At 47.7% G+C, this 17,513-nt stretch overlaps 1 protein-coding gene across 4 annotated transcripts in view; it reads left to right on the forward strand.

Moving 5' to 3' along the window:
* Positions 1-17,513, forward strand: part of FYCO1 (FYVE and coiled-coil domain autophagy adaptor 1) — a 73,880-nt gene that overhangs the window by 20,606 nt on the left and 35,761 nt on the right. For all 4 annotated transcript variants that reach the window (XM_079115448.1, XM_079115445.1, XM_079115447.1 and 1 more), the window contains exons 7-14: positions 3,349-3,439; positions 4,061-6,475; positions 7,514-7,606; positions 8,146-8,264; positions 10,352-10,519; positions 13,037-13,186; positions 13,954-14,165; positions 16,692-16,836. In XM_079115448.1, coding sequence (XP_078971574.1) covers positions 3,349-3,439; positions 4,061-6,475; positions 7,514-7,606; positions 8,146-8,264; positions 10,352-10,519; positions 13,037-13,186; positions 13,954-14,165; positions 16,692-16,836 — 3,393 coding nt within the window. The remainder of the gene's footprint in view (positions 1-3,348; positions 3,440-4,060; positions 6,476-7,513; positions 7,607-8,145; positions 8,265-10,351; positions 10,520-13,036; positions 13,187-13,953; positions 14,166-16,691; positions 16,837-17,513) is intronic.

Genomic DNA, 17,513 nt, shown 5'->3' on the forward strand with positions numbered 1-17,513 from the left:
CAGGTTTGCAACTCTCTGCCTGCTAATTTTGCAGACTTTGGAGAGTTGTGACTAAGATAACATCTGAAGGCTCAACCATAAACCAACCTAACTGGCCATGTGGTATGAGTCAGTGGAGACGTGAGGCCTAAGGTTTTTAGAAATTTTAAGGGACTTGCTGGTGTGGGAGTAAGGGAGGTGTATCTGGGCTTTTCCCCACTGTGTTTGCTCCATTGTCATGGAGGCCATCTCGATTGTAGGAATTGAAGCAAAAGCACCTTATCCCTTGTCAGGGTTGCTGGGAAGATTGCTGTCCCTCCTTTTTTTTCTCTCTGAAGGTCAGCAAGCCAGCCAAGGTGTGATGCTCACACTATGAGAGTCCTCACAAAACTCAAAAGGGCAGTATGAGGTTCAGAGGGTCAAGGGACTTACCTGAAGCCACACAGCTGGTGGGCAGCAGGGCCCAGGCACCAGACTCTGGTTGAACTCAAGCTAACATTCGCAGTTTTATTTTACTTTCGGCTAATACGATTTTCTAATTTCAGTGCTCATATTGTTTATTAGGAAATACTTTCTATGTAAAGAAAAGTACTGATTATAACATGATAACCACATAGCAACCACCAAGATTTAATCTCTAATCCTTGGCCATGTTCAGATGTCTTGTTTTAAACTTCAATTTTGAGTCATTCCAGGATTTTTAAAAAATTGCAAAAATAGTACAGAGTACTTATCTGTCCTCCACCTTGATCCCCAGTTGTTAATGTTTTATTGCAATTGTTTAGCATTCTTTCTCTTTATGGGTATAGGCTGGTTTATTTCCTAAGCCATTTAAGAGGAAGTTGCCGGCTTGATTTCCCTGTTTTCTTAAGTACTTCATCGTGTATCTCCTAAAGACATCCTCTTCTATAACTTCAGTATAGTTATTAAAATCAGAAAATTAACATTGGTAGAATGTTGTTTTCTTATCTAAGAACTTTCCTCATATTTTACAAATTATCTCAATGTCTTTTATAATCCAAGATCCAGTCCAGGATCACAGGTTGCAGTTCATGGTCCTGCCTCTCTAGTCGCCTTTACCTGGGAACAGTTTCTCATCTTTGCCTTTTGTGACACTGGCATTTTTGAAAAGCACAGGCCGGTTATTTTGTAAATTGTGCCTTCATCTGAGTTTGTCTGGTGTTTCCTTGTCACTAGATTAGTTTAAGCTTTTTTTTTTTTTTTTTTTTTTTTTTGCAGAAGTACCTCAAATGTTGTGTCCTCAGCCCGGTTTATCCGGAGGCATATGATCTTGATTGGTTTCATTACTCATGAGGTTAACCATGATCATTTGGTTAAGATGGTATTTGCTGGGTTTCTCCTTAAGTTAGTAATTTCTCCCTCTGTAATCAATATGTGTCTTATGGGGAGAGTCTTTGAGATTGCTAGTATCCTCTTTCTGAAAAGTCTCTCCTCTAGTAGTTTTAGCATCCTGGGAAGTCTGAAGCAGTTACTACCATTATGGTGGTCCTGCCGTGATTTTCTAACACCATTATTCCTTCTTCATTATTAGTTGGCATTCTGCCATAGGGAAACCTTTTCCTTCCCCATTTATTTATTCATTTATATCAGTATTGACTCATGGATTCCTACTTGATTAGTGGGTTGGTTGCGTTCTGTCACTGCCATTATTTATTTTGAAACTTACATTAGCCCATGTTCAGCCACTGAGAGTCTCTTCAGGTTGGTGCTTGTTGGGGTTTTAAGAAATAAAATGCTACGCATCCAGCTAAAAGCTCCAACCCCAGCATCATCTTCCCCTTCTCTCTCTTTCCAGATGTGCTCACAACCCCATCATTGATGCATGCCATTTCCACATGTTCTTGTCTTTACTCTGTGTGTGTCCGTAAATGTTTTGATTGTACATAGTTTTATGTAGATTTTTCAAATTTGTCCACATTGAACCACCAAATAGCGACTCTTCACCTCTTGCCTTTTTCACTTCAGACTGTTTAGAGATTTTTACCTGTGTTTGCCTGTAAATTTCTATGGTTATAGAGCAGGGATGGGCAAAGCGCAGCCTCAGGGCCTTGTGGAACACAGCTTTGCCATCTGCACTCATGCCATTGTGATAGTTGACCAAATACACCACAAGCCCAAAGTATTTACTGTCTGGCCCTTTACATGCCAACCCATGATGTAGAGTATCCTGTCGTGTGAGTAACCACAGCATATCTGATTCCCTACCTGTAGAGGTAGGCTGGATTCACTTTTTCCGTGGTCACAGTACTTCCAAGATCATCCCTCTTCATCTCCTTGTGCACACATGCAACTGTCTTTGGGGCAGATACTGACAAGGATTGTTGCTGGGTTGGGGAGATTAGCAAGTTTGACAATGCAATAATTTTTAGATTATAGGAGATGATTCTAATGGGGTAAAAATGTGTTTAGATTGTAGTGTTCCTACTAAACAAGTTCCCACACAAGCCTTTGTATTTCTAGACTCATACTACACAATATAACTTTCTGCAGTAAGGTAAATATTCTCTATCTATGCTGTCTGGTGTGGTAACACGATCTAGAAGCAGATCTTCCAGCCACTATATATATTTATAATGTAAAGTGGTGATCATGAGCACCTAAGCAGAGAGTGACATCTTTTACCAAATTAACTTCTACTTGCTCCTTGCTATAAGATTGATCAGGGCAGGCACTAAAAGGTCAAGGAAAATTTAAACAAAAATTGGAAATATGTTTACTTAATCCTTTTTTGCCAGTGGAGGGAAGCCATGATGTTTAAGCTGTAACCATGGAGTCCATGTCATAGACCTACATAGATGTGCTATTTGGTGGAAAGTGTTGGGTTTTGCCTCTTTACACTGTGTCAGGGAGGGCAGTGCCCCTGTGTTAATCCATTTTGCATCACTATAATGAAATACCTGAGGCAGGCTAGCTTTATAAAGAGATTTATTTAGCTCATAGTTTTGGAGGCTGAAGACCCCAAGCAGCATGGCCCAGACTCTGGCAAGGACCCCTGTGATTTCATCACTGCATGGTGGATGGCGGTGGTAGGAGATATGTGGGAACAAGAGATCACATCTCTAAAATAGGAAGCTAAAAGCTAGAGTTCCCCAGTTCCTTCCAAGGGCATGCCCCAGTTGATCTAAGGGTTTCCCATTAGGCCACACCTCATAAAAGTCCCACCACCTCTTACCACTGCCATCCTAGGTGCCAAACTCCAGCATGTGAGCCCTGGGGTTCACATATCCAAACCATAGCAGACCCCTACCAGCACCTGGTTGCACAGTAAGCACCAAGGTCTGTGCATGAATGTGCATTTGTGTGTTTACTGCTCTGAATACAGGTTATGTCTGTTGTGTGACCTCACAGGAGGACACTGGCTACTGGCTCTTCTGCCTACCTGTGGAAACCCCCCAGCCGAAGCTCCAGTATGAGTAGTTTGGTGAGCAGCTACTTGCAGGTAATGCTGGGAGTGCTGGGGATTTCCTTGCTATTGTGTCAATAGAATATGTTCTTGCCCCTGGTAACTCAAATACCTGTTGTTCCAACCAGAGCACTATAACCTCTAAAGTTATATCTACTACTTCCTGGAGTCCAGGTTTTTACAATCAAATACTTTTAGGCCTTTTTAAGTTTAAAAGTTTTTTTTTTTTGCGGTGCTGGGATCGAACCCAAGCACTCTACCAACTGAGCTATCGCCCCAGACCAACTTTAAAGGTTTTAAAGTATCTTGAAAGAAACAATTTAACCCTGGTTGTGGTAGAGGGGGTAAGGGATAGTTTAAATATAACTGAATTTAGATTGTCTAGGAGCCAGCCTCCATTCAACTAACTCTGTTGAAGGAGGCTGGCTGAGAACGGCACGTGTGCATGTCAGGGGAGCTCATACACGTGGCCTTAACACTTTGGAATATTCTGCTGATCTCCTTGTGGCAGAAGCTTTGAGCAAAAGCGTCTGGTCCTTCGAATGGCCCTTTAGACTCACCTTAAGTCAGGTATTTTTACTTCTTGTTAAACTCTGAAGCTTCTCCAGGTAGCTTCACCCAAAATCCACTTGTCTTTTGTGTTCCCCTGCCACCCAGACACAGGAGATGGCCTCCAGCTTTGACCTGAGCAGTCCCCTAAACAACGAGGCACTGGAGGGCTTTGACGAGATGCGGCTCGAGCTGGACCAGTTGGAGATGCGGGAGAAACAACTGCAGGAGCGTGTGCAGCAGCTGGACAGAGAGAACCAGGAGCTGCGGGCAGCAGTCAGCACGCAGGGGGAGCAGCTACAGGTGGAGAAGGAGAGGGGACACTCTGCAGCAGAGGACAACATCCGCCTCATGGGCCTGCTGGCCGAGCTCCAGAAGCATTGGGAGGTGACCCAGGCCACCCAGAACACTGTGAAGGAGCTGCAGATGTGTCTACAGGCCCTAGAGCTGGGCACAGCCTCAAAGGAAGATGGCCACTCGACTTTGCGACAGCTGGAGGCCATGCTGCAGCCCCTGGCACAGGAGCTTGAGGCTGCACGGGATTCCCTGGGCAAGAAGGACCACCTTCTGACCAGCCTCTCAAACTGGCTGGCCAGGGCTGAACAGAAGGCAGACCCAGCACTGGACACAAAGTGGCAGCAAGAGCACATGCCCACTGACTCGACCCTGAAGATCAAGGAGCTAGGGGAAAAGCTTCAAGCCCTAGAAAGGGAGAGCACCAAGGTCCAGGAGCTCAATAGGCAGCAGAGTGCCCAGCTGGAGCAGCTGGCCAAGGAGCTACAACTGAAGGAGGAGGCCCGGGCGGGCCTGGAGCGCCAGGTGAAGGAGGTAGCCCTGCTCCAGGAAGAGCTATCTGGGAAGGGGCAGGAGGTAGCCCAGCTGCGGCGACAGCTGCAGGAGTCACTGGCCCACTTGAGCACCCTGGAGGAGGAGCTGGCACAGGTGAGGCAGGAGGAACAGCGGCGGCGGGAGGAGAAAGAGCTGCTGGAGCAGGAGGCTAGGTCCCTGACCTGGCAGCTACAGCTTCTGGAGACCCAGCTGGCACAGGTGAGCCAGCATGTGAGTGACCTGGAGGAGCAGAAGAAGCAGCTCATCCAGGACAAAGACCACCTCAACCAGAAGGTGGGCGCGTTGGAGCGGCTTGCTGAGCAGCCAGGTGCAGAGCGGCCCATGACCAGTGAGAGGAGTGAGTCCCTGGGCCCTCTGCACTCCACCTTGCAGCAGGCCTCTGAGAAGCCAGAGGAGGGCCAGCAGTGTGTGCCAAAGGGACAGATGGACAGCACGCAGGGGCAAGGGGGCACCCAGGAGGAGGAGCTCCAGCAGGCCAACAGGGAGCTGCAGAAAGAGTTGCAGAACATGGTTGAGCGCAACCAGCTCCTGGAGGGCAAGCTACAGGCCCTGCAGGCTGATTACCAGGCCCTGCAGCAGCGGGAGTCGGCCATCCAGGGCTCCCTGGCCTCCCTGGAGGCTGAGCAGGCCAGTATCCGGCACTTGGGAGACCAGATGGAGGCCAGCCTCCTGGCTGTCAGGAAGGCTAAGGAGGCCATGAAGGCCCAGGTTGCAGAGAAGGAGGCTGCCCTGCAGAATAAGGAGGGTGAGTGCCAGCAGCTGCGAAAGGAGGCAGAACAGTGCCGGCAGTTGGCAGAGGCCCAGAACCAGGAGCTCAGAGCTCTTGAGAGCCAGTGCCACCAGCAGACCCAGCTGATTGAGACCCTCACCACAAAGGAAGGGTTGAGCCAGCAAGGGCTCAACCCGCCCCGAGATGACACAATCCAGCTGGCCGTATCTCAAGCACAGCTGGAAGTCCATCAGGGGGAGGCACAGCGGCTGCAGGCGAAGGTGGTAGAGCTCCAGGCCAAGCTCCAGGCAGCTCTGGATGACCAGGACAAGATGCAGAGCCAGCTGTGCGTGGCCGAGGCAGTCCTGAGTGAGCACAAGACCCTGGTGCAGCAGCTGAAGGAGCAGAATGAAGCCCTCAACAGGACCCACGTCCAGGAGCTGCTGCAGTGCTCAGAGCGGGAAGGGGCGCTGCAGGAAGAGAAGGCTGATGAGGCCCAGCAGAGGCAGCGGGAGCTGCAGGCCCTGCGCGAGGCGCTATCCCAAGCAAAATGCAGCTCTGAGGAAGCCCAGCTGGAGCACGCTGAACTGCAAGAGCAACTGCACCGGGCTAACACGGACACAGCCGAGCTCGGCATCCAGGTCTGTGCGCTGACTGCAGAGAAGGAGCGGGTGGAGGGAGCACTGGCCTGTGCTACCCAGGAGCTCCGGGACTCCAAAGAGGCAGCTTCAAGGGAGCGAGACAGCCTGCAGCGCCAAGTGGCAGGGCTGCAGCAAGAGAAGGAGAATTTGCAGGAGAAGCTGAAGGCAGCCGAGGAGGCAGCCAGCTCCCTGCCTGGCCTGCAGGCCCAGCTGGCTCAGGCGGAGCAGCAGGCCCAGAGCCTTCAGGAGGCTGCACAGCAAGAGCATGACACCCTCAAGTTCCAGCTGAGTGCTGAGATCATGGACTACCAGAGCAGACTGAAGGTAATCCTAGCTTCAACCATCTGCGGTTCATGGGAGAAGACCCCTGCAGCCCCGAGACGGGATGGCCAGAGAATATCCTGGAGGTGCAGGGCAGCACCAGAGCCCCATCCTGCTGCCGGAGCTCCAGGAGCGCCTTTCTCTGTGTAGGAGCTTGTTAGGGGCAGAACACGGGGGAGCGATGCCTTAGCCCACAAGTCTAAACTCAAGGCCAGGGCAGATGAGATTGGACCGCACACATTTTTAAATTAGTAGCCAACATTTAAAGAGCAGGATGTTTACAAATTTAGTTTTGTGGCTTCTTTTGAAATCTCAAGATCTAAAAGCCTTTGCTTCTCTACATGGCAGCAGACAGCAGGAGCCTGGCTGTGGCCGCCCACTTCAAAGCAGCAGGCACCCTCTGGTTTCCTCTTGCACTCATTTGTGCCAGCCCCACTGGGCTTGTAACTTTCAGAGCCCTGCCTTGGCCCCTGGAAGCCCTAGAGAGAGCCAGCAGTTTGTGACTACCTCAAGCCCTGGCTGTGGTCCCAGCTCCTTCAGGTGCTATCCCGATAGATGCAGTGTAGGGCGCTGACTCCGTCTTCACAAGGTCCTTGGGACAGACAAGTTTGTGAGGCCAGCAGTCACCGCATGCCTGATACAGCTCAAAGAAAGTGAACCCAGCGAGGCCGTGGCAGTGGCCATGGGCTTACCACTAGTCTGTCCGCATCAAGGTCTCTGTGCCCTCAGGCTACTCCTCACCTTCCATTCTTGGGCAGCTCCACATGCCTCCCCAGAAGGCACCCTAGGGCACCCTGCCCCACAAAGCTCCATGAGGCTCACAGGCCACTTTTTTCCTTTTTCAGAAATTAAATTCAAGTTTGAGGACCAAGCTAAGTCTCCTTCCTTAGTAAATTTGAAAGTTGCCAATAGAGCCTAAAGCTTATTGAGAAGACAGTACGGGAAATGAGTTGTGGCTTGTCTTTACCCATTTGGGTGACAAGGCTGAAGGTGTCCCAGAGCTGGACCCGTCTCTCACGGTTTCTTTCTCATCCTTTCCAGAGTTCCAGCGAAGAGTGCAAGGGCCTCAGGGCCCAGCTTGAGGAGCGAGGCCGGCAGCTGCAGGCTGCCGAGGAGGCTGTGGGCAAGCTGAAGGTGGGCTGTGGCCGTGTGGACCTGGCAGGAGAGATCCTGTGGGTTCACTGGACCATTTAGGAGGGCTCCCTGTAAGCCTTCCCGTTCCCAAGCTGAAGTCTCCATCAGTTCAGACACCTGTCATCAGTTCATGGACACCCTGAGTTTGTGTCCCTACTCCCCTTCTACTCCCTGGGCAGGTCTGCAGGAAGGAAAGAAGTCTTCCTCCTCAGTCACCTCTGTCATATTCTCTAGTCAGTGATAGTAAACTGAGCCAACACAGGGCTGGTGCTGGTCCCACAAGTGAATCCTGCTCCCTGCCACCCTGCCCCCATCTTCTCTCTTGAGATTCTGTCACCCTTCAACCACTATGACCAGTTGCAGTTGGTGCTGAGAAGTGTGTCACGCAAATATGCAGCAAGGTTCTTGACCTCTTGAACTTAAAACACAAAAACCTTTCCCTTTAGAAGGGACCCAGCCAGCTAGGGTGGATAGATGTGTCTGTGGCATCTCTGGTGGGTTTGTGCTTGCTGAGTATCTTCCCCAATGTCCCATTCTAGGCCTCCCAAGCGGACATGGGACAGAAGCTGAGCTTCACCAGCAACCGTCTTTCAGAGTGCCAGGCTGCCATGCTGAAGAAGGACAAGGAGGGGGCTACCCTGCGTGAAAACCTGGAGAGGTTAGTCACTGGGTCCACCCGCGCACGTGGCCTCTGGTGGTTATCGGGATGGGGGTGTTTGGCACAGTCATTCAGAGAATCAGCCACTCATACTGGAATGAGGAAATCCTTTTGCGAGAAAATCCACAAACTCAGAGAATGCAGGTTCCAGATCTATGCCTCAGAGAAGTTGACCTTCTGCCTGCTGCAGCCCCACAAGCCACCAGGGTCTTTTTCTTACTTCCAGGAGGGCACACACTAACCACATGCTTGGGGAAAACTAAATTGAGATAAAAATTATGGCATGATGATAGGGATAATGATAGCCGACATTTAAATAATGCTTAAAATGTTGCAGGCACCACATTAAGTACTTTGCATGTTCAGGTTGAATATATATACCTTATCCAAAATGCTTGGGACCAGAAATCTTTGGGGATTTTCAGAGCATTTTGCATTTTAGATTTTTGGATTAGGAATACTCAACCTATAATTACCTATTTAATGCTCCTACCCATTCTATGAAGAAGGTATTGTTTTACCCATTTTCTCCATGAAGAGATTGAGTGTACCAAGGACCAGGGCCAGCTGTCTTCCTGTTGACATGGGGCAGTGGTAGCTGGAACTGAACTGCTTGGATGTCACCAGCAAAGACAGGCACACCCGTTGTCCTGAGACTTTGTCCTTCCCTATTCTGCCATTGCTGACCTCCTCCCACCTCTTGTCTTCTAAGCTGGACCCAGGCTCAATGAGAGAGCCAGAGAATTCAGTGTTCAGTAGCTATAATGTGTATTTCTTCTATAGGACCCTGTCTGCCCTTAGGTCATGTTCTTGTGGTGATTTAAACAGAGAGAACCTCAACTTTTTCCGTCCTTTTGTGCTAGGTTTTTTTCGAAGTTTTTTTGGTTTTGTTCTTGTTTTTTTTAGTTGTAGATGGACCCAATACTTTTATTTTATTTATTTATTTATTTTAATGTGGTGCTGAGGATCAAACCCAGTGCCTCACACATGCTGGGAGAGCACTCTACCACTGAGCCACAACCCCAGCCCTGTGCTGCTAGTTTTTTCTTGTTAAGTGATTTAAAACACTATTGACATAGGTTTCATCGCAATTGTCAAAAAAAAAACATGATATGCTCTTACATTTTATTTGGTTCCAATTTTTAACCTTAAAAATAGAAAAGAAAATAATAAATACAATTTGAAGGGAAAAAAAACAGAACCTCTTGAGTTGGTACTTTTGAAAATGCTGTTAACAGTGGTTGTAAGATCTAAGAGCATTTGTTTTAGCTACTCAAAGTTGCACATTCCATCTGCCCAGGATTTGATATTGTTTAGTTCAGTTTGTGCTTGTGTACCCATGAGCTCATTTTGGTGGGCAGTGTCTAATAAACAACTAACAGTTTTACAGTGAACATGGAAGATTAGGTTAGTACAAATCAGTCTACAGGACCTTCTGTTTAAGTGCGCTTTTATGAATGTCGTGCTGGGCCTGGGGGTTTGCAGAGGAAGCCTGGAAACCACTGTCTTGAGGGTTAGCCACTGGGAGAATTTGGGAAGACAATCTGGTTCAGCCAGCTCCCTCTGTGGCATGCTGAGGGACTCCAGAGTGGAGTGCTCTCAGGGAGAAGACCTGCCATGGGCTCAGGACTGTGCCCCATGTGTAGAGTACCAAAAGACACCTGGGAGTGAGGGTCCCCTCTGTAGCTACCTCCCGGAAGCTGTGCCTTTCCTTCCTGTCCTGACTCTTGTTCCTCCTGCTCCTCTCTGGTCATTACCCCAGGAGCCTTGCCTCTCAGGCCCCTCTCCAACTTCAGTCCCTGATCAAGAACCAAGGGGTGCAGAGTTCAGGTCACTTGGGTTGTTCCTAGCAACTTGAGGTCACCTTACCCTCCCAGAGTATCCCTTTGTATTAGAAGAAGGGTTGAGAAGAGTCTCCTTCTAGAAGAATGTATAACCTATGAGCAGACACCAAAGGCTCCCCACTGTGCAGAGGGAAAGGCCACGAGGCAACAGGTCCCCTCATTAGAGGCCAGGGTGAACCCAGAGGTACCAGAAAGTGGAACATTGTGGCTAATCAAGAAAACTTACCTCTCCCCCTCCACAAGGACCCAGAAGGAACTTGAAAAGGCCACAGCAAAAATCCAAGAGTATTATGACAAACTCTGCCAGGAAGTGAAAGACCGGGAGAGGAATGACCAGAAGATGCTTGCAGACCTGGATGACCTGAACCGAACCAAGAAGTACCTTGAGGAACGGCTGATAGAGCTGCTCAGGTGAGTATCAGGCCAACACACAGCTGGGAACTTTCTCCAGCACTTGGTTTTCTTTAAAGACAGATAACTGCAAAGGACCCTTCCATGTTTTTCTGCACATGTCCTGTATCAAGGGCCCACATGCCTCCAGGATCTGCTTGGGCCCTGGCAGCCTTAGGAGGCTGATCTCACTGTTCCCACTAGAGCTCATCTGGGCTTGGGTTTCCATATTGACATATGATCACTTCCAAACTCTCTGTACCCAGCCACAAGAGTGACAATAAACGACGTTTAATAGTTGGTGGGATTTCCCCATTCCTTGCCCCTTTCTTGTGAGCTCTTCCCTCCTTCTCTACTGTCCCACTTTCCCCAGCATCAGGGTCCCCTGCTGGGACCCAGCAACAGTGTGAACATGAGAACTGGGCCAGGAAGGGCTCCAAGAGGCTGAGAACACCTTGTGTCCTGCCAGTCAGAGCCAACTGGCATTGGGCCCAGAGTCCCCAGGCCATCTTACCTCTCAAGAGAAGGTGGAAATAGTGAAACGTCCTGATTCTTAAATGTTATCAAGTCATGCATAACTTTTTAAAACGTTTTCTTATGAAAATTCTGACTATGCTATAGAACTGCACAGGGCACCCCTGGCCCAGCCACCACCAGCCTCCACACAGCTCAGTTCCCAGCCACTCGTTTCACATATAGTCCTGCCCATTTCCCTGCTTCCAGATTATTCAAAGCAGCTGCCAGACACAGTATCCCTTCATCCATAACTATTTCTATAAGCTGCTTCAACACAAGAACTCTCCACTTGAAGCAACCATTACCACACTTTTAAAATGAACTCTGATTTATTAATATCATCAAGTGTCTAGTCAGTTTCAAATTTTTCCAGTTGTCCTATAATTTTTTTCTAATCAGTATCTGAATTAGATCCATACATTGCAATTACAATGTGCCTCATACAACTCTTTTGGTCTGTGGGTCTCCCCACAAGCTCTCTAGCTCATTTCTGTCTCTTTCTACTTTTAAAGAAGCCCGGGCCTTCATCTGGTTGGGTTCTCCATAGCCTGAGTTTTGCTGATTGGACCCCTGGGGTGCCATGTTTGGCTGCCCCTTGCATTTCCTGTGACTCAATGGCTAGAATTAGAGCCACTCATTGGGATCACTAGGGAAGCTTATTAAAAGGTTCTCCCATTCAGACCAACTCAATGGGGATTTCTGGGAGTGGAACCCAGTCCCCAATGAGCCAGAGTTGAAAACTTGTTCTTCTAGAGGTTTGCTCAGACTCAGGGTCAAAATTCTGCCAGGAATACACCAAAGAATTGGCTGACAGTTTGGGGTCTTTCCTTTCTTCAAGAGACAGGTAAGGTCTGATTTGCCCTCTATTTATGATGTTAGCAGCCAGAGGCATGCTGTTCCTAGACCTACTCAGTCATTAGGGGCTACAAAATGAGGATATTAAAATTGCAACTCATTTGCAAGTTGACGAATACTGCCTGCAGGTGTCCAACTTACAGACTTAGAACTGTGGGCATTTGTACCCTCCTTGCTCAGCCATCTTCATGAGGATTGTGATGGAAAAGCCCAGTGGCATTCCTGATAGTATTCCCACAGTCCAAGATGTGGGTGCCCAGCCTCCTGGGGACAGAAAGATCAGATGCTGTGAGCTAGCTGGGAAAACACAACTAGTCCAGAGAACAAGTCTCCCTGCCTTCTGACAATTTCAAGTGTCCTTGAAAAAGCTAGCCATTTCCATGTCTAGGCTTTTTTTTTTATTTAAGGAAAGAGCTCTGTTGATTTGGGGTTCCTGGCTGTTGATGGAGCCAGTGTCTCTGGTATTATGTCTGCAGTGCTGAGACCATATCAGTCCCCAGGATGCTGGCTGAGGTTCCATATGTGAAAGAACTGCACTTCCACTTCAGGAACCAGAAGCCCTGAAAATGGCCACTAGCAGCCATGAGGACATCTCTATACACACATCCCCTGGTGCATCAGGCAGACCTTTCTATAAAGGCTCACTCTTCTCATATGACCTCCAAGAGTGATCATCCCATCAAAGGAAGTTATCATCTGGTCAGATTTTTAGGCTAGGAGATTTTCGATCACCAGTGATTAGTGGTTATTTGAACAAACCATGACATGAAGGACTCTGAGCACATTAAGATTCAGCCCGGAAGCGTATTCTTCCTGGGCGTACTGCACAGACTTACACACTCTGTCCACGTGGCAGTGTGTTTATTGTGAACCCCAGTGTTCATCTTCAGTGTTGTTCAGATGCCCAGTGGCGTGTGACCCTTGTCAGTCCTGGACGGTTCTTGCAGTTGGCGTGCCTCCTGTGTGTTCCCACACACAGGGTGACAGTGAGGAACCTGCATATTTGGGTTGGTGGAGGAGACCTAGCATGGGAACAAAGGGCATTTCCAAGGTGAGAGTGCGATTTCCATCTAGGGCTTGGGAAAAGTGACATTGGTCTTCTGAAATGAAGCAAGGACAATTCTCTTACTCTCATGGATTCTTTCTTCTAATGTGGTTTTATCCCAGGGACAAGGATGCTCTCTGGCAGAAGTCAGATGCCCTGGAATTCCAGCAGAAGCTCAGTGCTGAGGAGAGATGGCTTGGGGACACAGAGGCGAACCACTGCCACGACTGCAAGCGGGAGTTCAGCTGGATGGTGCGGCGGCACCACTGCAGGTCAGCAGTGCTCTTGGGCCACCAACAAGACCCTGTTCTGCGGGCCCAGAACCACAGCCCAGGGCTCTGAACAAGGAATCTGGGATAGGTGTGGGTGCCATGGCCAACTCCCTAGGAAAAGCACATTTCTGATTGGCTTGGGGATGCAGGCGAGGAGGGTGTATTAGTCAGGGTCCTCTCAAGATACTCTGGAAAGTTAGATACAGAGGTGTGGACAAGGTTAAGGGGACCCCCCCAGGGATGTGGCACATCCAGAGACCAGCCATCCTTTGGCTGCTCCCTCAGGGAGCCAAGAGGAAAGCATTCCTGGAAACCAGCAAGAGCTGGTCCTGAGACTTCTGAAGAGGAACCCAGGCAGCACCAGAGGTGCACAGACCTCCAAGGGCCTAGAAAAGATGGGTGAAGATGAAGGGCAGGTTGGGGCTGGGGCAGATGGAGAATGGTCAGCAGAGGCTTGTCTCTTAGAGCCTTAGTCCCTGAGCTGTGGCATGCATACCTGCAACTTGGTGTGAGGGAAGAGGAGTTCAGCCACACTCTCTCCTACCTCCCAGGACTTCAGGAAGTAAACTGTTCTCCTTACTGAACCTGCCAGGATGACTTTACTAGAATCTTATGCAGTGGGCTTAGAACCACCCTCTACATCAAGGGCTCTCCCAGTCTGGAGAGCCATGTGGCTCCAGAGCACATGCAGCCCAGTCTGGAGCTCAGCAGATTGTACAAGGCCCGCAGTGCCTCATCCTCACAGCTCCCCACCGTTTCATTCCCAGGATATGTGGCCGCATCTTCTGTTACTACTGCTGCAACAACTATGTCCTGATCAAGCACAGTGGCAAGAAGGAACGCTGCTGCCGAGCCTGTTTCCGGAAGTTCAGTGAAGGTCCTGGATCCCCTGATAGCACCGGCTCAGGCACTAGCCAGGGAGAGCCCAGTCCCGTGCTGTCACCAGTCCAAGCTGGGCCCCAGGCCATAGGAAGCCAAGGTCAGCCTCTTGCCTGCTACGTTCTGGGTGTCACTCCTGCCCCATTGTGGTTAATTATCTCTGGGAAGTTTAATTCAGTGTTTTCCAACTTAGTGTCAAAGAGATACTAAGAATATACTACCACCAATCTTGAGATTTTCTTTGTGATATAATTGGATTTAAAAAGAGAATACCTTTTTCCTCATATGATTCAGTGTGACTTAATTTGAGACCGAAGTACATATGTACCACCAGTGGAATACATTCCACACTTTGGAAAATTGTCCTCCAGAGCCCTGGTGTCCATCCTCCCTTCCATAGTAACCAGAGACCATGATTTATATCTGGGACAGTTCGTATCCTTCATACTCTGTCTTAATGACCAAGGAGGATATATTTTCCTTTGTGTATTCCACTCAACCAATTAAAGGAAGTGGGGACTGGTTCCTGCTGCTTCTGCATCCAACACACCCTAACAGACCAGGCCAGGCTGCCCTGTGGACTCCAAAATTTGGATGTGGAGCCCAGAGAGGCAGAAGTGGAGGTCATCACTGCTGTTTGCACTTGGTCCCCGTGAACTCCTTTACCTGGATGCAGGCCAGCCAGCCTTTACAAATACTGTGCCTCTTTTGTCTAAGTGGATCATCAAGGAGGTTGGCAGGCCCTATTATTTATTAGGTGCAGAGAACTGCTTAGGGATGGGAGTTGTACTTTGCTTTGCTTTAGTATCTTCTTCAAATCTTTTGCCCATTTTTTAAATACTGAATTTTGAAAGTCCTCTACATATTCTGAATACAAGTTCTTTATTAGATATGTGCTTTACAAATATTTTCTCCCAATCTATGACTTTGTTTTTTCATTTTCCTCTGAAGAACAGAAGTATCCTTTAAAGAAGAGGAATTTATAGTTTTGATGATACCCAATTTATCATTATTTTTTATGGATCATTTTTTTTCTTTTCTTTGAGTGTCATATCTAACTTTGCTTAATCCCAAGTATTTAAAAGTCTCCTGTTTTCTCTAGAAGCTTTATAATTTTAGTTTATATATATATAGGCCAGTGACCTGTTTTGAGTTAATTTTTGTGTGTGTTGCACAGTATGAGAGTCATTTGTTTTTGTTTGGTTTGGTTTTATATATAGTTGTCCAGTGGTTCAAACAATATTGGCTGAAAGGTTTTTTTCCACCGAATTACCTTTGCTCCTTTGTTAAAATCAGTTGACCTTATATATGTAGGTCTGTATCTAGACTTTCTGTCCATTCCATTTATCTATGTACCTATTCTTTCACCAATACCATACTGTTATGATCGCCAGAGTTTTATAGGGCGTCTTAAGTCAATAATGGGTGAGTTCTTCAATTTTGTTCTTTATCAAAGTATTGATTATTGTAGATTTATTTCTTTTCCATATAAAGTTTAAAATCAGTTTGTTAATTTTTACAAAAAAATTCTGGCAGGTTTCAATTGAGATTGCATTGAATCTATAGACAAGTCTGGAGAAAATTGACTTTTCTAATCCATGAACATAGTATATCTTCCTATTTATTTAGGTTCTTGATTTCTCTTGATGGGCATCATTTTGGACCCCTGTTGCCTATTCTTTTATCCTTCTTCCAGTCTCAGAATACAGGTTCAGGCGTGTGGTTGCATCTAAAGAAAAAACAATCTGTGGGACCTTTTTCTGAGCCCTTGCCTCCATTATACAAACTTGAGATAAGAAGAAAAATGTTCCTTCTAAAGCACAGGAGGGCAGCTCATATGAACCATTCTCCTTACTAAACAACTGAGAGGCTTCCCTTACCCTGACTCACTGGCAGATGTTCCAACAACCATAGAATGACACCACCACACCAGGGTGCTGAGGTTGCTTGTTTTCACTTATAGCATTGCCCATCTGCTTGATTTTTTCATTTCTTTTCCACCTCAGACTTGCTCTAACATTTTTTCATAACATACGCTAGCAAGTGCTTATGGCTGGTTAACTGACCCAGTAGTTTCCCTATGTTGGCCGTCCTAGTAAAAGGCCTACAAGTTCAAACACAAGGCCCCTGATTGGAAGTGTAATGCCTGCTGCAGCTCCTTGAGCTGAGAAGTCTGCCACAACTCACAGTGGTTTGGATGGGAAGTCTGGGACTGTGCAGGTCATAATCCTGCTTCAAAGAGGCACAAGCAAATACTGCCTGTGCCTTACAAAGTAGAGACTGAGTGGCACAGTGTGTTCTTTACTGTTAGTTTCTTTCCTGAAGACATTTTGATAGATTTTTTTTTCTTCAAAATAATGTCCTTAGAGAAGTTAGGGATTGAAATCTTTCTAAGCCCCTGACTTTAAGAAGTCTCTTAGGCTGTGCATTCCGTCTCATCCACAGCCCCTTTGCTTTTCTGGAGTATCGCATACCTGGACCATAATGGCTACCAGCTTGGCTATTTAAGGCATGTCCCAGCAGCTTGTTCTGCACAGCTACACACACCACGTTCCCACAGGCCCTTCTCCATTCTACGTCAAATGATTTGTGTGTCTCTTCTGTCCTATTCTCCTCTGCCACCCAGGAACAAACTCAGAATTCAGGCCACCAGACGATGCTGTGTTTGACATCATCACAGATGAAGAATTGTGCCAGATCCAGGAATCCGGCTCCTCCTTGCCCGAAACACCCACTGAAACTGACTCTTTTGATCCAAATGTGGCTGAACAGTGAGTAGATGTCACCTTCATTTCCTAGGTGCTCATTGTGTACCTGTCCCTTGGACTTTCTTATCAAAAGACCAGGAAAGTAAGACTGGAAGCAGGATTGGCTATCTTTGCTAAGAACAGAGGGTGGGGCAGGATGCACAGGAAGAGTGCCGTCATTGGGGAATGGTCAGTGTGCAGCCTTGCCAGAGAGTCCCTGGAATGTCTCAGTTTTACCCTGGTTTCAGCATCTTCTCTAAGGCAGCTTCCTTGGCTGGGATTGCTGTATGGGTTTGCTTAGGCAGCAGGTCACAGACTGAGTGGCTTAACCCACAGAAATGAATTTCCTCATAGTTCTGGAAGCTGGAAGTCCAAGATGGAAGTACTGGCAGAAATAGTACCTCCTTTCTTTTTGGCTTGCAGATGGCCACTCTCTTGCTGTCTCTTCATATAGTCATCCTCTGTTGCACACGGCTGGTACCTCTTGATATCTCCTAAACTACTGCTTGTATAAGTAGATGGGCAGGATGGATTAGGGTCCATCCTGTAGCCTCATTTTAACTTAATCATCTTTTGAAAGGCCTTATCTCCAAACATACTTAGTCTAAACTATTGGGGGTTAAGGCTTCAGCCTGTGAATTTGAAGCACAGGCCCACTGCTAGGCCCATACAAAGTCTCCCTTATTGTGCTGTCCTTGGCC

Source organism: Sciurus vulgaris, assembly GCF_902686455.1.
Source record: "Sciurus vulgaris genome assembly, chromosome: 16".
NCBI lineage: Eukaryota > Metazoa > Chordata > Mammalia > Rodentia > Sciuridae > Sciurus > Sciurus vulgaris.